General features: G+C 37.7%; 1 protein-coding gene across 2 annotated transcripts in view; it reads left to right on the top strand.

The window, feature by feature from the left end:
* ZNF277 (zinc finger protein 277) overlaps nt 1–18,048 on the top strand; it is a 136,945-nt gene that overhangs the window by 102,257 nt on the left and 16,640 nt on the right. For both annotated transcript variants that reach the window (XM_010382454.2, XM_030933191.1), the window contains exon 5: nt 9,445–9,536. In XM_010382454.2, the coding sequence (XP_010380756.1) occupies nt 9,445–9,536 (92 nt within the window). The remainder of the gene's footprint in view (nt 1–9,444; nt 9,537–18,048) is intronic.

The following is an 18,048-nucleotide window of genomic DNA, read 5'->3' as shown; positions in this document are numbered from 1 at the left end:
GCTGAGACCTGTAAAACAAAAGACAGATTAACGAAGGAAAAGCGTACAAATGTATTTAGTATGTTTTACTCGACTCAAGAGCCTTCATAAGGAAATGAAGACCCAAAGAAATGGAAATCTGTGCATTTTTATGCTAAATTTGATGAAGAAGTGGATCATTGTGGGGAAGTATGATTAGACAAGGGGGATATGATCTGGTAAGAAACTGGAGAGGACTTAGTAAAACCTATTTGTTCAGATTCTTCTCTTTATCCTTGTGTCTTCAGAGAGAAGGATGTTGTTCCTTTCCCTCAGGTATAAGAGAGGGTACCTTTTGAATGAAGGCTTTATGATCTACTTTAGGGGGAAAGGGGAAGGAGGAGGTAAAAGTGAGCTTCCTGCTTCTGCTATTCCAAGGTGCCATATTTTGGAGTGACATGTTCTGAACCCCATCACTGACTATGCAGTTTTTATAAGAGTCAACCCAAATATCTCCTCCTGATGATCTCCTGAAGCCTGTGCCTCTGTATCCATGTGAGAGTCTATGAAAGCAACATTCCAGATATTGGAATGGAAGAAAGACAGATTCGAGATTATAACCACCCAATACTTACAAAAACTGTGCTCAGGGACGATTGAGGAAGACTGGAGACCGACAGTTTAAGACTATATAGAGAAATTTCATAATTATGAAATTATGAAATTTCTCTATATAGTCTTAAACAGTCAGGAGACAACAAGTGTCTGTACTGCATCATGACAACCCATACCCCACCCCTCTGTACTCTTTTCACTGAGTTTGAGGGTGTGCTTTGTAATGAGAGTTAGCTTTTTTTAGGCTTAATATTGGAAATAGCCCTATGTTGTTTTTTCTATTAATCTTGAGTATATTGTCCATGATACATACACTTATTATGTACCCACAATGACTCTGACACTAGTTACCTAGACAGGCCAGACTTCACAAGTTAAGGGCACAGCCCTCCACAGACTATCCTCACTTCAAACACCAGCCACAAATTGGGGGTTTCTCAGGATACTTTTACTTCTGACCATCTGGCTACAAATTCAGAGGTCCCCACAACTCTGTCAGGTTCAATAGTTTGCTATAATGACTCACAGAACTCAGAAAAGCACTATACTTGTGATTACAGTTCAGTCATAGCAATAGGATACAAATCAGAACAAGTCAAACAGAGAGACGCATAGGGTGAGATCTGGGAGATTCCCAAATACAAAGCTGCCATCATTCCTAGGAATGCATTGTCCTCCTGGCACATCAGTACGTAACAATACCCAGAGTAATCCCAACCGAGAAAGTTTACTGGAGCTTTGGTGTCCAGAGTTTTTATTGTGGCTTCATTGAGTAGGTGTAATTGATTAAATCATTGGTCACATGATTGAGCTAGATCTCCAGCTCCCCTCCCCTTCCAGGAGATGAGGCTGATCTTATGTGACTCAGAGCCCAACCCACTAATCGCATGGTTGGTCTTTCTGGCATGGCCAGTTCCCATCCTGAGTTATGTCATGTAAACTATCAGGTGTGGTTAAAGGGCCCACCATAAATACAGACCCTCCAGTCACTCAGGAAATTCAAAGGATTAATAAGTTACCTCTTAGGAACAGACAACAAAGGCCATCCAAATTCTCCACACAAGCCCTTTATCTGGTGTGTTTCCCTTGTCTGCCAAAGCTGAGGGCCACATTAGGGCCTACCTTTAGGTTAGGTTTGAGAGTGTGTGTGTGTGTGTGTGTGTGTGTATTTTATTTTTTGTTTGCAATTGAGGTGCCCACCATATTTTTTTCTTTCTTCTTTTATTCCAATTTCTGTTTTGTTCTGTAGCAGCCTGAAACATTTATTAAAACAAAGTGGAGGTGTAAGTGAAATAATCCCATATACCTCAGAGTTAATCCATTATTCTTAAAATAAAAAGCAGGAGAAATAGGAAATTCTGCTGCCTTGCCATGGAGCCTTTGGGCCACTGCTATAGTTTTCATGGGGAAATTTGTTGTGTTCTCTATTGGAGGAGTGCCACTGGACTCCTAGGCTGAGAATGTCTAGCTGGTTCTGCCATGCTGCTGCCTTTAAAGCTGGTTTGGGAAGGAACCTGAGGAGTGTGCCTTTTTCTCTCATAGCCACTCATATATCCATTTAGCCAAGAAACTATTGTAGATCAATTACTTGTGAGTATCCATAAAATGTTTATGATAACCATAGCTGATAACATCAGTCTTGGTTTTACTTTCGTGTGTTAATGCAGGTTATTTCCATTGGATTTGTCACTTTAAGCATCAGTTTTTTACTTTGCTGTGTATAAATTCTTACCTAAATAAACATTTTTTAAATTGCTCTTTCATAAATTGACTGGTTTTTATAATTTTCAACCTAACTCACATTTTCTTTTTCTACCTTCGTGTCAATCCCCTATGACTATGTTGAGTACCATCTGCTATATCTGCTGTTTTATTAATGTTTTCTCTGCTTTTAGCTTATGAATAAAGATGAAAGACTAGGCATTGACCCCTTTGCTGTCACACTTGACATTTTACACTAATTAGAAAAACATATATAGCTTGTTATTATGACTCTTTGCCTAGCACATAAGTTGATCTTATATTCTTACTACTATGGTTTTATCTAAGCATATTTGTAATGAAAATTTTATCTGATTTTTATCAGCTTCTTTGAGAGGCTCAAACATATAACGTTTGCACCATGCTCTTCATCTCCCTTTTCCTAGTATATAGCCCAGAATAAACCTAAATGAATAAAACTTGATATATAGCCAGCATGAATTTTTTTTAGAAAACATAAAACCACAAAGTAGATGGGCACATCTTCGATTTGCACATCTTTGTGGTGCTTTTTATGGAGTGTCTCCTGATTTTTTTTTATTCATAATTGACTTCAAACGTATGCCACAGCTAAGTCTATCTGATGCTAAGCTTTATGAAGGAAAGAAAAAGTAAGGGAAAGAAAAAAAAAGAGGGAGAAAAGGAGGAAGGGAAGAAGGAGAGAAGGAAATAGAAAAAAAATACTTTTCTTCATTGCGCAAGTAGCTTCTACTCAGTTTTTTTGCCTGATCAGTAGTTGTCAGTATGTTTACCACAGAAGAATGATGCACAGAATGTAAAACTGTCTTGTTTTCTCACATCCTAGTAAGGTAACAGCAATAGGATTAAAGGTGCTAGGGCATAGTGATAATGTGACTATCTTCTACCTAGACTCCTTTTAACCACTTGAAGTTTTGAAGAAATAGAAGCCATGGGAAACACAGCAACTCCATTCAACAGTTATTGTGCACCCTGTCTATAATGCACAGGGGAGATTACAAAGATGAATAAAACAGTTCTGCCATCAGTGAGCTTATTATCTGGTAGAATACATTTTGAATTGATTACATAGAGATAATAACATTAACAAGGTTTTCCTATGAGTCGTTCATATACTTTGGAAGACTATTAGTTTGGAAAAAAAAATTGTCTATGCATCAGAGCCTGAGTCCTAGGCAGATGGATTGTTTTGTAATTTAAGATTTAGAGGTAGAGTACCTAACAACCAAATGAAATGTGTGAACCTAGGATGGTCTTGAGTAGAGGTTAGGGAGAAACATTAAAAGACATTCTTGGGGTAATTGAAGAAATCTAAGTATTATCTGGATACTTCCAGCTATTTTAAAATTACTGTTGATTTTCTTACTTGTGATGATAATGGTTTTGTGGTTATACATAGGTGAATGTCCTTACTCTTAGGAGAGGCATGCTGAAGTATTTAAGAGTAAAGTATCGTCATGTCTGCAACTTATTTTCAAATACTGCAGCCAAAACAAAGTATATAACATACAAATGTACATGTGCATGTGAAGAGAGAGAAAGAAACAGGCAAAATGTTCAGAGTTACTGAATGTAAATATTGAGTATAGGAATGTTAATTGTACTGTTCATTTAACTTTTCTGTGTTGGTGAAATTTTTCATAATAAAAAATTTTTAAAAATAGAAGAGTAGCAAAATTTAGGGATAGCTACCTGTCTTATTTAGCTTCCTGGTTTACTAATTCATTTAGAATGGCATGACATAGCTATGTCAGCAAAGCCAATTTCAACAAATAAAGGAGAGCTTTCTTCTCCTTAATTTATTGAATTGATTACAATGCAATAATGAAAACTGTTCCAGACATAATAGTTGCATGTTTAAAATATTTTTTATTTTCATATTTTATGTGTAAGTGAAAAATGGTCAAAAGTATATATTATATCTTTGGTGTTATTTTAAGAAATTTATAAGGCAAAAGCACTTTGTAGACTAAACTTTATTAGAGTGGAAATGAGGAAAACCTTGATATCATTATTTTAATTCTTAATTTTTTTTTATAAATGAAGCAAAAGTAATTATGTTCTATACCAATGTACTTCATTTTCCTTAGCTGTTGGGCTTTATAATTATCACTCTAGTTCATTTCCCTATGACTTGCATCTTCTATTTTGCTCAAAATGTCATGTTAGTAACAAACTGTATTTGTGCCCTTAAAAAGTATGTTTTTAATTTTTTTTTTTTTTTTTTTTTTTTTTTTTTTTTTTTTTTTCAGGCAGGGCCCAGGCCTCTTGCCCAGGCTGGAGTGCAGTGGTATGATCACAGCTCACTGAAGCCTCAAGCTTCTGGGCTCAAGCAATCATCCCACCTCCGCCTCCTGGATAGCTGGACTACAGGCAGGCACCACCATGCCTGGCCAATTGTTTTATTTTTAGTAAAGATGGAGGTCTCTCTATGTTGCCCAGGCTGTGTTTATAGTATTAAAAGTAAAAAACGATTTTTTAAAAGTAAAAACCTATCCCCAAGTCCCTAGTCCTATAGCAAGTAAAATTCTATGTATTTCTGTATATATTTTGTAAAAATTGTGTGTTGTAAGTTTAAAAGAAAACTTTAGGATTTTTAAAAATCATAATCAATGGTAAATTTCTTGGAATAGTTTACATATGTAGTAGACCATTCTCTGTTTAAACAAATTATCAACTTACTGTTGCTGTGGGAAGCTCTTCATTTTACTTATAAAACTAAATAGTAAGTGCCAACCATATGTCAGTAGGGGATAATCAAGTGTGTTATAAACCCCCTTTCCTTTGAGAAAGTCATTTTGATTTTCAATAGAGCACATACATTTGTAGTGTGTATGTTGTTGCACCTCAGGTATAAATGTAGTCATCATGTATTTATTGAGAATCTACTATACGAAATTGTGTGCATATGGCATAGAGGAGCTCATTTTCTATGAGTAGAGATGGTTGGGACACAGTTTTCCTGAAGACCAAGCAATGTGGATGCCTACTGAATGCTCTAAAACTGGTAAAAAAAAAAAAAAAAAAAAAAAAAAAGGAAGTATCATTTCTAATACAAAAATGGTCTGGGAAAGTCACTTTAATGATCTGTAGAATGTTTCACAGGCAATTTAGAGATCAGCTGAAACTGAGTCCTAGAGAAGTGGTATGCCCAAGGCCACATTAAGAGCTACTTTGACACAAAAACAGACAAGACTACAGAACTCCTAAGTGTCAGGCTGTTGTTCTTTCCACTCACCACAAAGATACAGCGTTTGAACTGACCCTTGAATAGGCAAAGATGGGCAAAAGAGGGAATGATTACTCCAGGCCACTGAGTGGCTTCAGAAATCATAGTAGGTAGTTGAGAACTGCTACTGAGAATAATACACAAGTAAATAATGACATGTGTTCTTGCTTTTCCCTATAATGTAGGTTGTATGGGGAAGAAATGTGAGAGAAGACTTTTAAAAACCTAGGTTAGAGGCCAGGCACAGAGACTCCCACCTATAAAGCCCAGCACTTTGGGAGGCTGAGGGAGGAGGATCACTTGACCATAGGAGTTCGACGCTAGCCTGGGCAAGATGGAGAAACCCTGCCTCTACAAAAAAAATACAGAAAGTTAACCGGGCATAGTTGTGTGCACCTGTAGTCCCAGCTACTCGGGATGCTGAGGTGGGAAGATCACTTGAGCCCAGGAAGTCCAGGCTACAGTGAGCCATGATCGTGCCACTGCACTCCAGCCTGGGTGACAGAGCGAGACCCTGTCTCAAAAAACAAAAACAAAAAATCTAGGTTGGAATCAGGTACAAAGTATTGTGAATGCCGTGCTAAATATTGTGGATTTTATTCAATAGAAAAACAAGGCTCCGTTAAGGTGTTACTAAAGATTTTATTGATTACCAGTTTTAGTTTTACTTCCAGATAGTGTCATTACATATTTCCAGACTAATTTTTTAAAGATGCATTTACAGTCAGTTTTGTCTTCCATCCCTCTAGGCATGCATTGTATAAACATACTTTAAAAATATATATACAGGGGAAGTCTTTCCTATAAATCCATCCATCTGGTATTTGGTAAGCTCCGTAGATCCAAATTGTAGAGAGCTCAATAGTAAGAGACAAACCCTACCAGATGAAAATAACTGCCCTGAAGCTCATCTGAGGAAGATACTGGAAGCTACATATTTCTTAGGTACCAAACATATTTGAGTTAATTTTATTGTTAGAATTTGATTATCTGTTTTTCCTTAGCTGAGTTTTGGGAGTCCCTGAGTCCCTATAGTTTTGTTCTAGGTTAAAAGGAAGAACAGAAGTTCTAAACAGAGGAGAGTTAATGGCGAGGAGGTATAGATGGGGGAGCCAGTTGGTGGGTATAGAAGTAGACCCACTAACAGGGATGAAAAAGCTACAGTGAATGACGGGAGACAAACATAGATGGCCATAAAAGAAAGAGAATAAAATTAAACCAAAAGAGCACAACAATTTAGAGTAATTTGCAAAGTGATCCTGAAAATATAGTACTTTTGCATTACGATACAGTATGGTAGTAATTGTTCACAGCAAAGACCCTGTGTCATATAGAACAGGTTCAATTGTGTCTTGAATTTGGAATGCAGAAAAAGCATGAGAATTATCTTAGAAACGATCTTGTGCAAAACTTAACCAACTTCAAATATCAAGTTAAAATGTCTGTCACCTGGAAATCCTAGAATTCCTCTTTTTCTAATTAAACTAGAAATAAGGAATAATTATATTTGCATATATTATCTCTTCTGTTACTTTAGAGTGTTCTAAGCCCCAAATGCTGAGCAGCTTATTGATATTGAACTCATCTTAATGAGGCTTCCATGTGGGTATTTTGTAAGAAAGATTTTAATGCTGCCCTACCTCTCCAGATCACTGTCCCCTGGCTTCTGAAGCTGTTTGTTCACTAAATAAAAAGGTCATTGTTCTAAGCTCTGTATCTACATATGCTACAGTGGGTACCTTCTGAGGAAAAAGTAAATGTGGTATCATGAAAATAGCACCAAATATGGTACCAAGTAGCTATGTAGCTTTAAACAAATCCCCTAACATCTCTTATAGGGAGTCAGTAGATAGTTTCATGAGATCCCTTTCAGCTGTCGTGTTGTAAAAAACCAGTTCTACACAATATTGGTCAGAAAGAAAATCTTACTAGAGTAGAAAGGCTACATGTAGTTAGTAGAAATAGAATATATTAATGGGGAACACTGGAAAAATCGTCTTAAGAAGTGTCTGTTCATATCCTTCGCTCACTTTTTGATGGGGTTGTTTGGTTTTTTCATATATTTCTTGGCTGTATAAATGTCCTCTTTTGAGAAGTGTCTGTTCATATCCTTTGCCCACTTTTTGATGGGGTTGTTCGTTTTTATCTTGTAAATTTGTTTAAGTTCCTTATAGATTCTGGATATTAGCCCTTTGTCAGATGGCTAGATTGCAAAAATTTTATCCCATTCTGTATGTTGCCTGTTCATTCTGATGATGGTTTCTTTTGCTTGCAGAAGCTCTTTAGTTTAATTAGATCCCATTTGTCAATTTTGGCTTTTGTTGCCATTGCTTTTGGTGTTTTAGTCATGAAGTCTTTGCCCATGCCTATGTCCTGAATGGTATTGCCTAGGTTTTCTTCTAGGGTTTTTATGCCTTTAGACCGTTGGTGGGTGTATAAATTAGTTCAACCATTGTGGAAGACAGTGTGGCAATTCCTCAAGGATCTAGAACCAGAAATACCATTTGACCCAGCAATCCCATTACTGGGTATATACCCAAAGGATTATAAATCATTCTACTATAAAGACATATGCACACGTGTATTTATTGCAGCACCATTCACAACAGCGAAGACTTGGAACCAACCCAAATGCCCATCTGTGATAGACTGGATAAAGAAAATGTGACACATATACACCCTGGAATACTATGCAGTCATAAAAAAGGATGAGTTCATGTGCTTTGCAAAGACATGGATGAAGCTGGAAATCATCATTCTCAGCAAACTAACACAGGAACAGAAAACCAAACACCACATGTTCTCACTCATAAGTAGGAGTTGAACAATGAGAACACATGGACACAGGGAGGGGAACATCATACACCAAGGCCTATCAGGGGTTGAGGGGCTATGGAAGGGATAGCATTAGGAGAAATACCTAATGTAGATGATGGGTTGATGGGTGCAGCAAACCACCATGGCACATGTATACCTATGTAACAAACCTGCACGATCTGCACATGTATCCCAGAACTTAAAGTAAAATAAAAAATGAAAAAAAGAGAAAACTGAGGATTAAAGAGGTTAAATATCAATTATACGTGAGAGCCATATTTCAAATCCAAATCTGCTCCATGTTTCAGAGCCTGAGCTCTTAACTGTTGTACTGTGGCCAGAAATGGTTGCATTATAGAAACAGGAATCAAGTAGGATCTTGATTAGCAGATAAGATTTGTGAAAGTGAAAAAGAAAAAGGAAGTGACCTCAGGAAAAATAACATATGGAACCACCTTGATTAGAGCAGGATATTGTCAGAGCATATTTTAAATTATTTGAGTTGAGGTGCAACAAGTTAATTATGCATGAAAATATTAAGAAAAATTCTAGCAGCAAAAAGAGGATGATTATGATAGACAAGGGATTGAAATCAGGTAGACCCTTTAGGAGACTTTATTTATAGTAACCCACAATGACTGAATAAAAACTGAACTCCGGGGAGTGACCTTGGGAATAGTGGAGAAAAGTTATATGGAAGATAGCTCAAGTGAAAAATTGATCAGAACCTGATTACAAATCAAACTGAGAATTAGGAAAAAGAGCAAGTCAGTGATCCCACCACAGTTTTGGTTTTGGAAGAGGATGGGGATGGGAAAACACTGGAAAAGACAGAGTAGCAAAGGTGGTAAAACCTTGTTGATTTTAATTTCCACATAGCTGTTCAAGTGGAGTGTTCTGTAAGCATTTTATGGGACAGACTTGGAGTTTAATGCAAAAACAGGAATGGAGAAATTTGAAATGTTGACAACTTTTATATACTCCCTTTATGCTTGCAGCCCAGTTTCCTCCCATCCAGACTTTGACATTTTTTATTAACCAGTTGTGCATTAAGGTAATATCATAAATCTGTTTCTACTTTCCAGAAAGAAATTCTGGAACAACAGCAGCAAGAACGAAATGATACCAATTTTCATGGCATTTGTATGTTTTGCAATGAAGAATTCCTTGGAAACAGGTTTGCCATTATGCATCTTTAAATGTTACTGTTTTTTAATCTGGAAACCCATCAAAACATCCTTAACTGTTGGTTATATAAATTAAGTTATATGTGTTGGCTCAGGACCCTTTAGTTTATAAGCAGTACTTTTTAAAAATATGCCCAACATCAAAGATGGACTGTAGTTGCTCTAAGCAGCAGAGGGGTATAAATTCTTAAAATGACAGAAGCAGATTTATATTTAATATTATAGGGCTTTTAAAATTGGCTGACTGGCAAGACCATATGCAGCAAACTAGTGCAGATGCACCTCCATATACTAACTCGTTTCCTCTAAATCACTGGTAACTTTTCACTTTTGATTATTAAAAATAAAGACATAAAAAAGAAGTGGGGGCACTGGTGATTCTATCACCAATCCCAGCTGGTCCAAAACCAGCTGGTTCAGTACAATTCAATTCTGGCACTAATCACCTGGGATTAGCATCAAGTTTTGCATATTTAAGGGCACAGGCTCAAACAAGACTGCCTTCACATTAGACACCCACCATAAACTCATGTGGTCCCAAGACTACCCAAAGTTTTGACCACTGGTTATAAAGTCAGAGGTTACCACTGATAATTTCATGGGTTTGATAATTTGCTAGAATTACTTACAGAACTCAGGAAAGCACTGTACTTATGATTACAGTTTTACTATAAAGGATACAGATGAGAAACAGCCAAATGAAGAGACAAATTGGGCAGGGTTTGAGAGGGTCCTGAATGAGGAGTTTCTGATTGCTCTTCCCAAGGAATTAGGACCTGTCACCCTCCTAGCACATTAAGGAATTCACCAACCCGTAACCCACTCTGAGTTTTGGTATCCCGAGTTTTTATTAGAACTTCATTATATAGGTATGATTGATTAAATTATTGAACTCCAGCAGCAGCCCCCTCCCCTCTCTGGAGGACTGACTGGCTCAAAGTCCTAACCCTCTAATCATATGGTTGGTCTTTATGGTGACCATTCCCCATCTGGAAGCTATGTAGGGTCCTACCAGGAGTCTCCTCAGTTGCATAATAATAAATATACTCCTATCACTAGAAAAATTGCTAGAAACTTTGTGCTAGGAACAAGAGACAAAGACCAGATACATTTATTATTATGCATCAGTAATGTTTATAAATGTACATTCACTTAAGTACAAGTTATGAAGTTGTAACCTCTAGGAACTTAGGATGATTTCACTGATTCAGCATACAGTGGACAATCAGAAAAATATCATTCTCTGCTAACTTGAAAGAAAGCAGTCTTTAGTGAAAACATAGACCAGCACAGTAACTGACATTGTTATGTGAAAAACCTTGGAAAGGAGAAGGTAGCTACTTATTGGAATTTATGAAAGAGTTTAGTTGAGGCATTAATGTTCAAAACACCAGTGGTAAAGGTTTGATTCTCGGATCAGTTAGCATAGAGAAAAATCTGTGCCCCAGCCACTGATTCTACTTCTAACTTTGTTCTTCTATTTCAAAGGACTTTATGGGCATAACAATAAAGGCCAGTCTTAAAAGTTAACTTAAAAGTACCAGTGAAAACCCATGCCACCATCAGAAAAATTACCAAACATTACTACTGACAATGTTTTAACAAGATATTTCTGATTTTATGTTAAGGTAATTATTGACCTAGTGAGAAGGCATGTGATTATTGTCAGAGATCTCTCGTATTGGCATGTGGGAAGCTACAAATGATATTTTTGTTTTCTGTAAAGTTCTAGTGATGAATGTGGATATTGATGTGATTTGAAATATCCATATAATGTTAAATTCTTACAGTATTCATATTTGAACATATTAAATATTGGTGTTTCTCTAGTTCCTAATATAATCCTCCTGTTCTTCTAGTCTAATTTATCTGCATTCTCTATTGAGTAGGGTCACATAGGAATTACGTGAGCTCCTCAGTAGTCTTGACTTATGCCATTGTTCTGGCATAAGTAAATGTATATTTTTTTTAAAATAACCAGTGAGAAAGATAAATAGTGTCTAGTTCTTATAAAACTTCACCTTTCCTTCATCGGTTCTTTTTATTTATGAAAAGCTCAGCCTGTAAGATTAAAGACACAACCTGATTCCACTTATGCACTGTATTAGCAGTGTTGCAGGCATACATTTGTGTCCTCCCAGCATTGGGACATAAAAATAGAAAGGAAGAAGGAGGTGGATAACAGACAAGGATAGAGTAATGAGTACTTTCTTGTTACCATACATCTAATTTTTCTCCTCTCCTCCACACACTTCATTATTTGTTTTAACCTGTTTGTGTCTTTGAATCTAAAGTATGTCTCTTATAGACAGTATACAGTTGGGTCATTTTTTATCCATTCTGCCAGTCTTCACCTTTTCATTGTAGTACTTAATTCATTTGTGTTTAATGTCATTATTAATAAGATCACATTTACTTCTACCATTTTGCTATTGGTTTTCAATATGTTTTAGGTCTTCTCATTATTCTCCTCTATTGTTGCCTTCTTTTGTGTTGAATAGGTATTTTCTAGTGTATGATTTTAGTTCCCTTGTTTCTTATACCATGGAGTTTGAACTCTTTTTCTTAGTGGTTGCCCTGGGGATTGTAATTAACATTTCACTTGAAAACAATCTGTTTCAGATTAATAACAACTTAATTTCAATAATATGCAAAAACTTTACTCCAATGTAATTTGTTTCCTCCTCACTCCTTTGTGCTATTGTTGTCATACAAATTATCCCTTTATATATTACCAGCTCATGAACATGTTTTCTAGTTAGTGCTTTATACAGTTATCTTTCATATCAGATATGAGAAGAAAGGGTCCTAAAAATGCAATTATACTGTATTTTATATTTACTTACATAATTACCTTTACTGGTGATCTTGATTTCTTTATGTAGATTTGAGTTATTGTCTAATGTCCCTTCCTTTTAACCTAAAGAACTTTCTTCAGTTTCTTGTTGGAGAGATTTGCTAGCAATGAATTCTCAGTTTCTGTTTATCTGGGAATGTCTTGATTTCTCCTTCATTTTTTTTCTTCCATTTTTTTTGAGGAATAGTTTTACAGGATACAGAATTATTGATTAGCAGTCTTTTTTCTTTAGCACTTTGAATATGACATTCTACTGCCTTCTAGTTTCCATAATTTCTGATTTCTGGCGAGAAATCACTTACTGAGCACCACCTGCCTGTATGTAAGAAGTTGACTTTTTTCTTACATCTTTCAAGATCTCTCTGTCTTTGCCTGTTGACAGTTCATGTGTTGATAAGGATCTCTTAGCTCTTGGTAAGAATTAGTGAATTTGAAGATTGTTCAATTGAGATTTTCTAGTCTTCAGAACAGAAGGAAAAAAGAACAACAAAAAATAAATAAACAGCTACAGAGATCATCAATCAGATTCTTACCCTGCCCCACCATAATTTGTGTTCCTGTTTGTGTGTTTAGTGATTTTCTTGGATTAATTATCTTGATTTGTCCTACTTGAAGTTTATTGGGTTTCTTAGATGTTTAAATTAATGTATTCCATCAACTTTGAAAAGTTTTTCAGACATTATTTATTTAAATTTTGTTTCTGTCCCCTTTCTCTCTGTCTCTCTGTTTCTCTGTCTCTCTTCGCTCGCCTTTTGGAAATCCTGTTATACATATGTTGGTAAGCTTGATCTCTGTAGCTCTGTATTTTTTTGTTTTGTTTTTTTCTTTTGTTTCTAAGACTGGAAAATCCCATTTGACCAATCTTCAAATTCATTGATTCTTACTTCCAGCTTAAGTTTTTTGAGCCCCTCTAGTTAGTTTTTTATTTCAGTTATTGTACTTTTCAAATCCAAAATTTCTATTGGTTGTCTTTTAAAAAAAACTTTCTGGCTTACTCTTGGCCACTCTGCCTATGATACGTCTCTGCTATGTCTATGGAGCAGCATTTTAAAAAAAATAAAATACAAGCCGGGCGCGGTGGCTCAAGCCTGTAATCCCAGCACTTTGGGAGGCCGAGGCGGGTGGATCACGAGGTCAGGAGATCGAGACCCTCCTGGCTAACACGGTGAAACCCCGTCTCTACTAAAAATACAAAAAACTAGCCGGGCGAGGTGGCGGGCGCCTGTAATCCCAGCTACTCGGAGGCTGAGGCGGGAGAATGGCGTGAACCCGGGAGGCGGAGCTTGCAGTGAGCCGAGATCAGGCCACTGCACTCCAGCCTGGGCGACAGAGTGAGACTCCGTCTCAAAAAAAAAATAAAATAAAATAAAATAAAATACATAATAATTTATATCTTTTTATTGGTATTCTGTTTGGTAAGATATCATTTTCATAATTTCCTTTGATTGTTTAGACAGGGGTTTCTTTAGTTCTTTTGAACATATTCATATTAGCTAACTTAAAGTCTTTGTCTACTGTGTCCAACATCTGGACCTTCTCAGGGGCGATTTCTGTTTCTGCTTTCTTCCCCCGTGTATATAGACCAAAGTTTCTCATTTTTTTACATGTCTTGTAATTTTTTTGTTGCAAACTCAACATTTAAGTAATATAATGTGGCAACTCTGGAAATCGGATTCCACCTCCACCCCACCAGGGTTTTTGTTACTTTTAGTGTGTTTAGTGACTTTCTTGGACTAATTCTGCAAAGTGCATATTATTGCTAATGTGTAGCCTCTGAAGTCTCTGCAGAGTTAGCTTAGTGTTCAGCTAATGATCAGACCGAGATTTCATTAAATTCCTTAAACCATTATATCTTCTGCCCTTTGTCAAGGGGCTTTGTATGTGGGTTGGGACACACCTTCAACACTTCATCAGTTTACATTTCTGCTTTAGCCTCCACTTCTTGCTTGTGTAGAGTTTCAAGGTTAACCAGAGGTGAGAGATTAGGATCTTCACAGGTTTTTCTGGGGCATATATAGACCGGCACATGTGCATGGCCTTCTAGATCCCCAGGAAAATGTCAACTTTCAAAGTCCTCTATAGACACCACATTACCCAGATTTTCCTTCTAAATTTTTTGGCCTATTGTTTGCTCCAATTAGTATTGCCTCAGGGAGCTGTGATGTTACAAAATTGTCACTGATTGTTTCTGGCAAATGCTCTAGGGGTGAGAATTTTTTCAATGGGTGGACTGAATCTTGTCAAATAAAGACAAACCCTGTGAATGGACCTTTTCCCATCATCTGCCATATAGGCTGAATAGTAACAGTTCTTATAACATTTCTTTCAGAATAGCCCACTTGTATTCTGCCTCCTCCAGTGGCTCTCAGCCTGCTGTTGTCAAGGCTATTGTGGAGCTAAGGGGAGGAGAATAGAATGAGATGAGGCAAATTAAAACATCACAGAGCTCACCATTCTTACCACAGTTGAGCCATGTTTCTTAAATAAATGTTCGTTGGATTGTTGCATGCCTCCTGTTAATTCCAGAGTCCTTAAAAAGTTGATTTTGACCATTTTCACCAGTGCTACTGTTGCTTTAATAGAGGAGCAGATTTTCGGAGGTCCGTGCCCCACTGTTCCAGAAGTGCTTCTCTCAAAGCTATTTCTTTAATTTAATCCTGTTTGCCCAAATCACATTTATAAGTTTAGTGAAAACTGATAACAAACAGTATTAAACCAGGAAAAAAATGAGATCAGAGAGCACTATGTAGGGAAATATTTATTCCTAAAGTATAGGGAAAGAATATTTGAAAAGGAAAAGTACATGAAATAATTTTTTAAGTAAAACTTCACCTCAGCCCAAAAGATATTATGTATTTATAGTTATTACATGCTTTTGAGGACCATTATGAATGTGAAAAAATATAATACCAGTGCTCCTTGATTTACAGTGGGGTTACATCTCAATAAAGTCATTGTACATTTAAAATATCATAAGTCAAAAAACATTTAATATACCTAACCTACCTTAGGCATGCTTTGAACACTTACATTAGCCTACAGGTAGGCAAAATTGCCTAACACAAGCCGTAGTTTATAATAAAGTTTTGAATATCTCATGTAATTTATTGAATATTGCACTGAAAGTAAAAAACAAAATGGTTGTCAAAGTACAATTAGGTCATTAATAATAAAATTAAGCTTATAAAGAAAGGAGTTGAAATAATAATTTAAACTGTTATACATTTAATTTCCCAGAAATTAAAGCAAATTGACTTTAGGAATTAATTTAAAAATTAAAGAAATAATTCGGCAATTTGAGGAATCATCTTGGCTAATCAAGAATTAAAGGACTTCAAAATCTGATATGAAGCAGATCACATAAGGTGCCATCTCTACTCCAAAGCCCCAAAGATTTTCTTGGGCCTTTACCAACCAGCAACTGTGGCTAGAAGGGTGAAGCCTTCCCTCCCTTCTTACCTCAGACTAGTAGGCTGAATCAAGCTAATTTCGAATTAGCTAGCAAACCACTTAGGTACTTGTATTAGTCGGCGTTCTCCAGAGAAACAAGACCAATAGTATATATAGATATATAAGAGGAGACTTATTATGGAAATTGGCTCACACAGTTATGGAGTCCAAGAAGTGTCACAATATGCCATCTGCGAGTTGGAGATCCAAGAAAGCCAATGGTAAGTTCAGTCTGAGTCCAAAGGCCTTAGAACCATGAAGTTGAGTATCTAGGGACAAGAGAAGATGAATTTCCCACCTCAACTATCTGGGCCCCCAAGGCTTGGATGATGCCTCACCTCATTGGTATGGGCTATCTTCTTTACTCAGTCTGCTGATTCAAATGCTAATCTCTTCCAGAAACACCCTCACAGACACACCTAGAAATACTGTTTTTACCAGCTATCTGGGCATCCTTTAACCAGGTCAAATTGACATGTAAAATAAACCACCATAGTATTGGAGAGGACAGCCAGCCCCTTCTTGAGCCTGCTGCCAGCTCCATCTGTACCTGGCCCCCCTTTCAGAGCCTCGATATCAGGCTTAGAACCCTGGGTAGTCCTGGCTAAGGATAGGCCACTCCTAGGGGAACCTCCCCTAAAACGAGAGGACATCAAGGACCACCAGATCAGAGCATAGGACCAATTGAAGACTGTTAACCCAACCAACTCTCTTCCTAACACTGACTTTGCCTTCACTCAGTCCCCTTCCAACTCTTAGATGTCAGTCATAGAACCCTTGGTAAACCTGGCTCAATTTTGGCCCACTGTGGTAGAACTGTCCTGGATCCAGAAGGCATTAGGGATGGTAGCAATTAAGTATGTGGCCAGGGTAGCCTCCCAACACTCCTATTTGCTTTGAGATAGCTGGTTAGCCCTCATTCCCTCACTTTCAATGTCTGTATTCCTGGCTGGCAAGCCCCCAAAAAGTTCAGAGCAAGCCTAGGCTCACATGGGCTTGTTCTCAGTGGGGCAACATAGCCTGGGATCACGGGGACCTTCCTAGTACACTTATACCTCCTGAGCCAGCTACTGTATCTTGGTCCATTCCAAGGCTTGGGTGTCAGGCCTGAAAGCCCTGGGTAGACCTGACAGGCTTGGTTGCTGTTGGGGGAACACTTTGAAGTCAAGAAGGCCTGGCCTAGCTAAGCCTGGAAACAAGTTCTAAGGACTGTCAATCAGTTCCACCCACATCCCTCCCAGCAAGCTGCCGGCTGCAGCCAAAAGCCATGCTAAACCAATCCTTTTAGATCCCAGAAGCCACTGTGGCTTACCTGAACAGACCCTTCGAGACTGGCCAAGCCTCCAAACTCATTTACCCCATGAGCCAACCACTGGCCTCTCATCTCATAACTCAGACTCTAGATGCCAGATTCTTGGGCCCCAAAGAGGTTGAGAGCAGGATTAGGCTCCCCTGAGTACATTCAGTGTGACTCTTAATGGCAAGACATTTTGATCCTAGAGAACCTGAGGGTGAGGGAAACCTCCCAACCCACCTATACGCCTTGAGTCAGATATTATTTCTGACAGCACCCAGGCACAATCTAGACTCTGGATCTTCATCTGGAAGTTCTAGGCAGATGTTAACTATGACTTGGCCACTCTAGGAGAGCCTGCCTGGATCCAGAGGCACTGTACTTTACCCCAACATGGCCTTGGGGATAGGGGGAACTTTCCGACCCTCTGCCTGACACCCTCTCCCCACCCCAAAACACACACATACCTACCACACTGCCTACAAGAGGCTCCCAGCTCCGCTTTCACCTGAACTGTTCCACAGCCTGAGCCTCAGGCCTGGAACCCCTGGCAAGATCTAGCTCTGTCTGGGCTGCCCCTGGGAAAACTTTTGTGGGCCCGAAAGGTACAGTGAACTACGCCAACAAGTAGTTTTAGTCAAAGTTATCAGTAATAGGCAGTGAGACAAATGAGCATACTAACCACAAGGCTAATAAATGTATCCCTTACATAGTAAAAAAAAAAAAAAAAAAAAAAAAAGTCAACAAACATTTTTATAGAAATGTTTGTTTTATTTCACTTTCTCAAGGGGAAAAAAAAACACTAAAAGCATTTTTTTGGGGGGGGACCATGTAAGTGTCTAAATAATCTAGATAAAACCATATAATATCTCACTATGCAGAGTCTATCAATAGTGCTTAT

Source organism: Rhinopithecus roxellana, chromosome 6 (assembly GCF_007565055.1).
Source record: "Rhinopithecus roxellana isolate Shanxi Qingling chromosome 6, ASM756505v1, whole genome shotgun sequence".
NCBI classification, from domain to species: domain Eukaryota; kingdom Metazoa; phylum Chordata; class Mammalia; order Primates; family Cercopithecidae; genus Rhinopithecus; species Rhinopithecus roxellana.
This window is presented reverse-complemented; position numbering and strand designations above follow the sequence as displayed.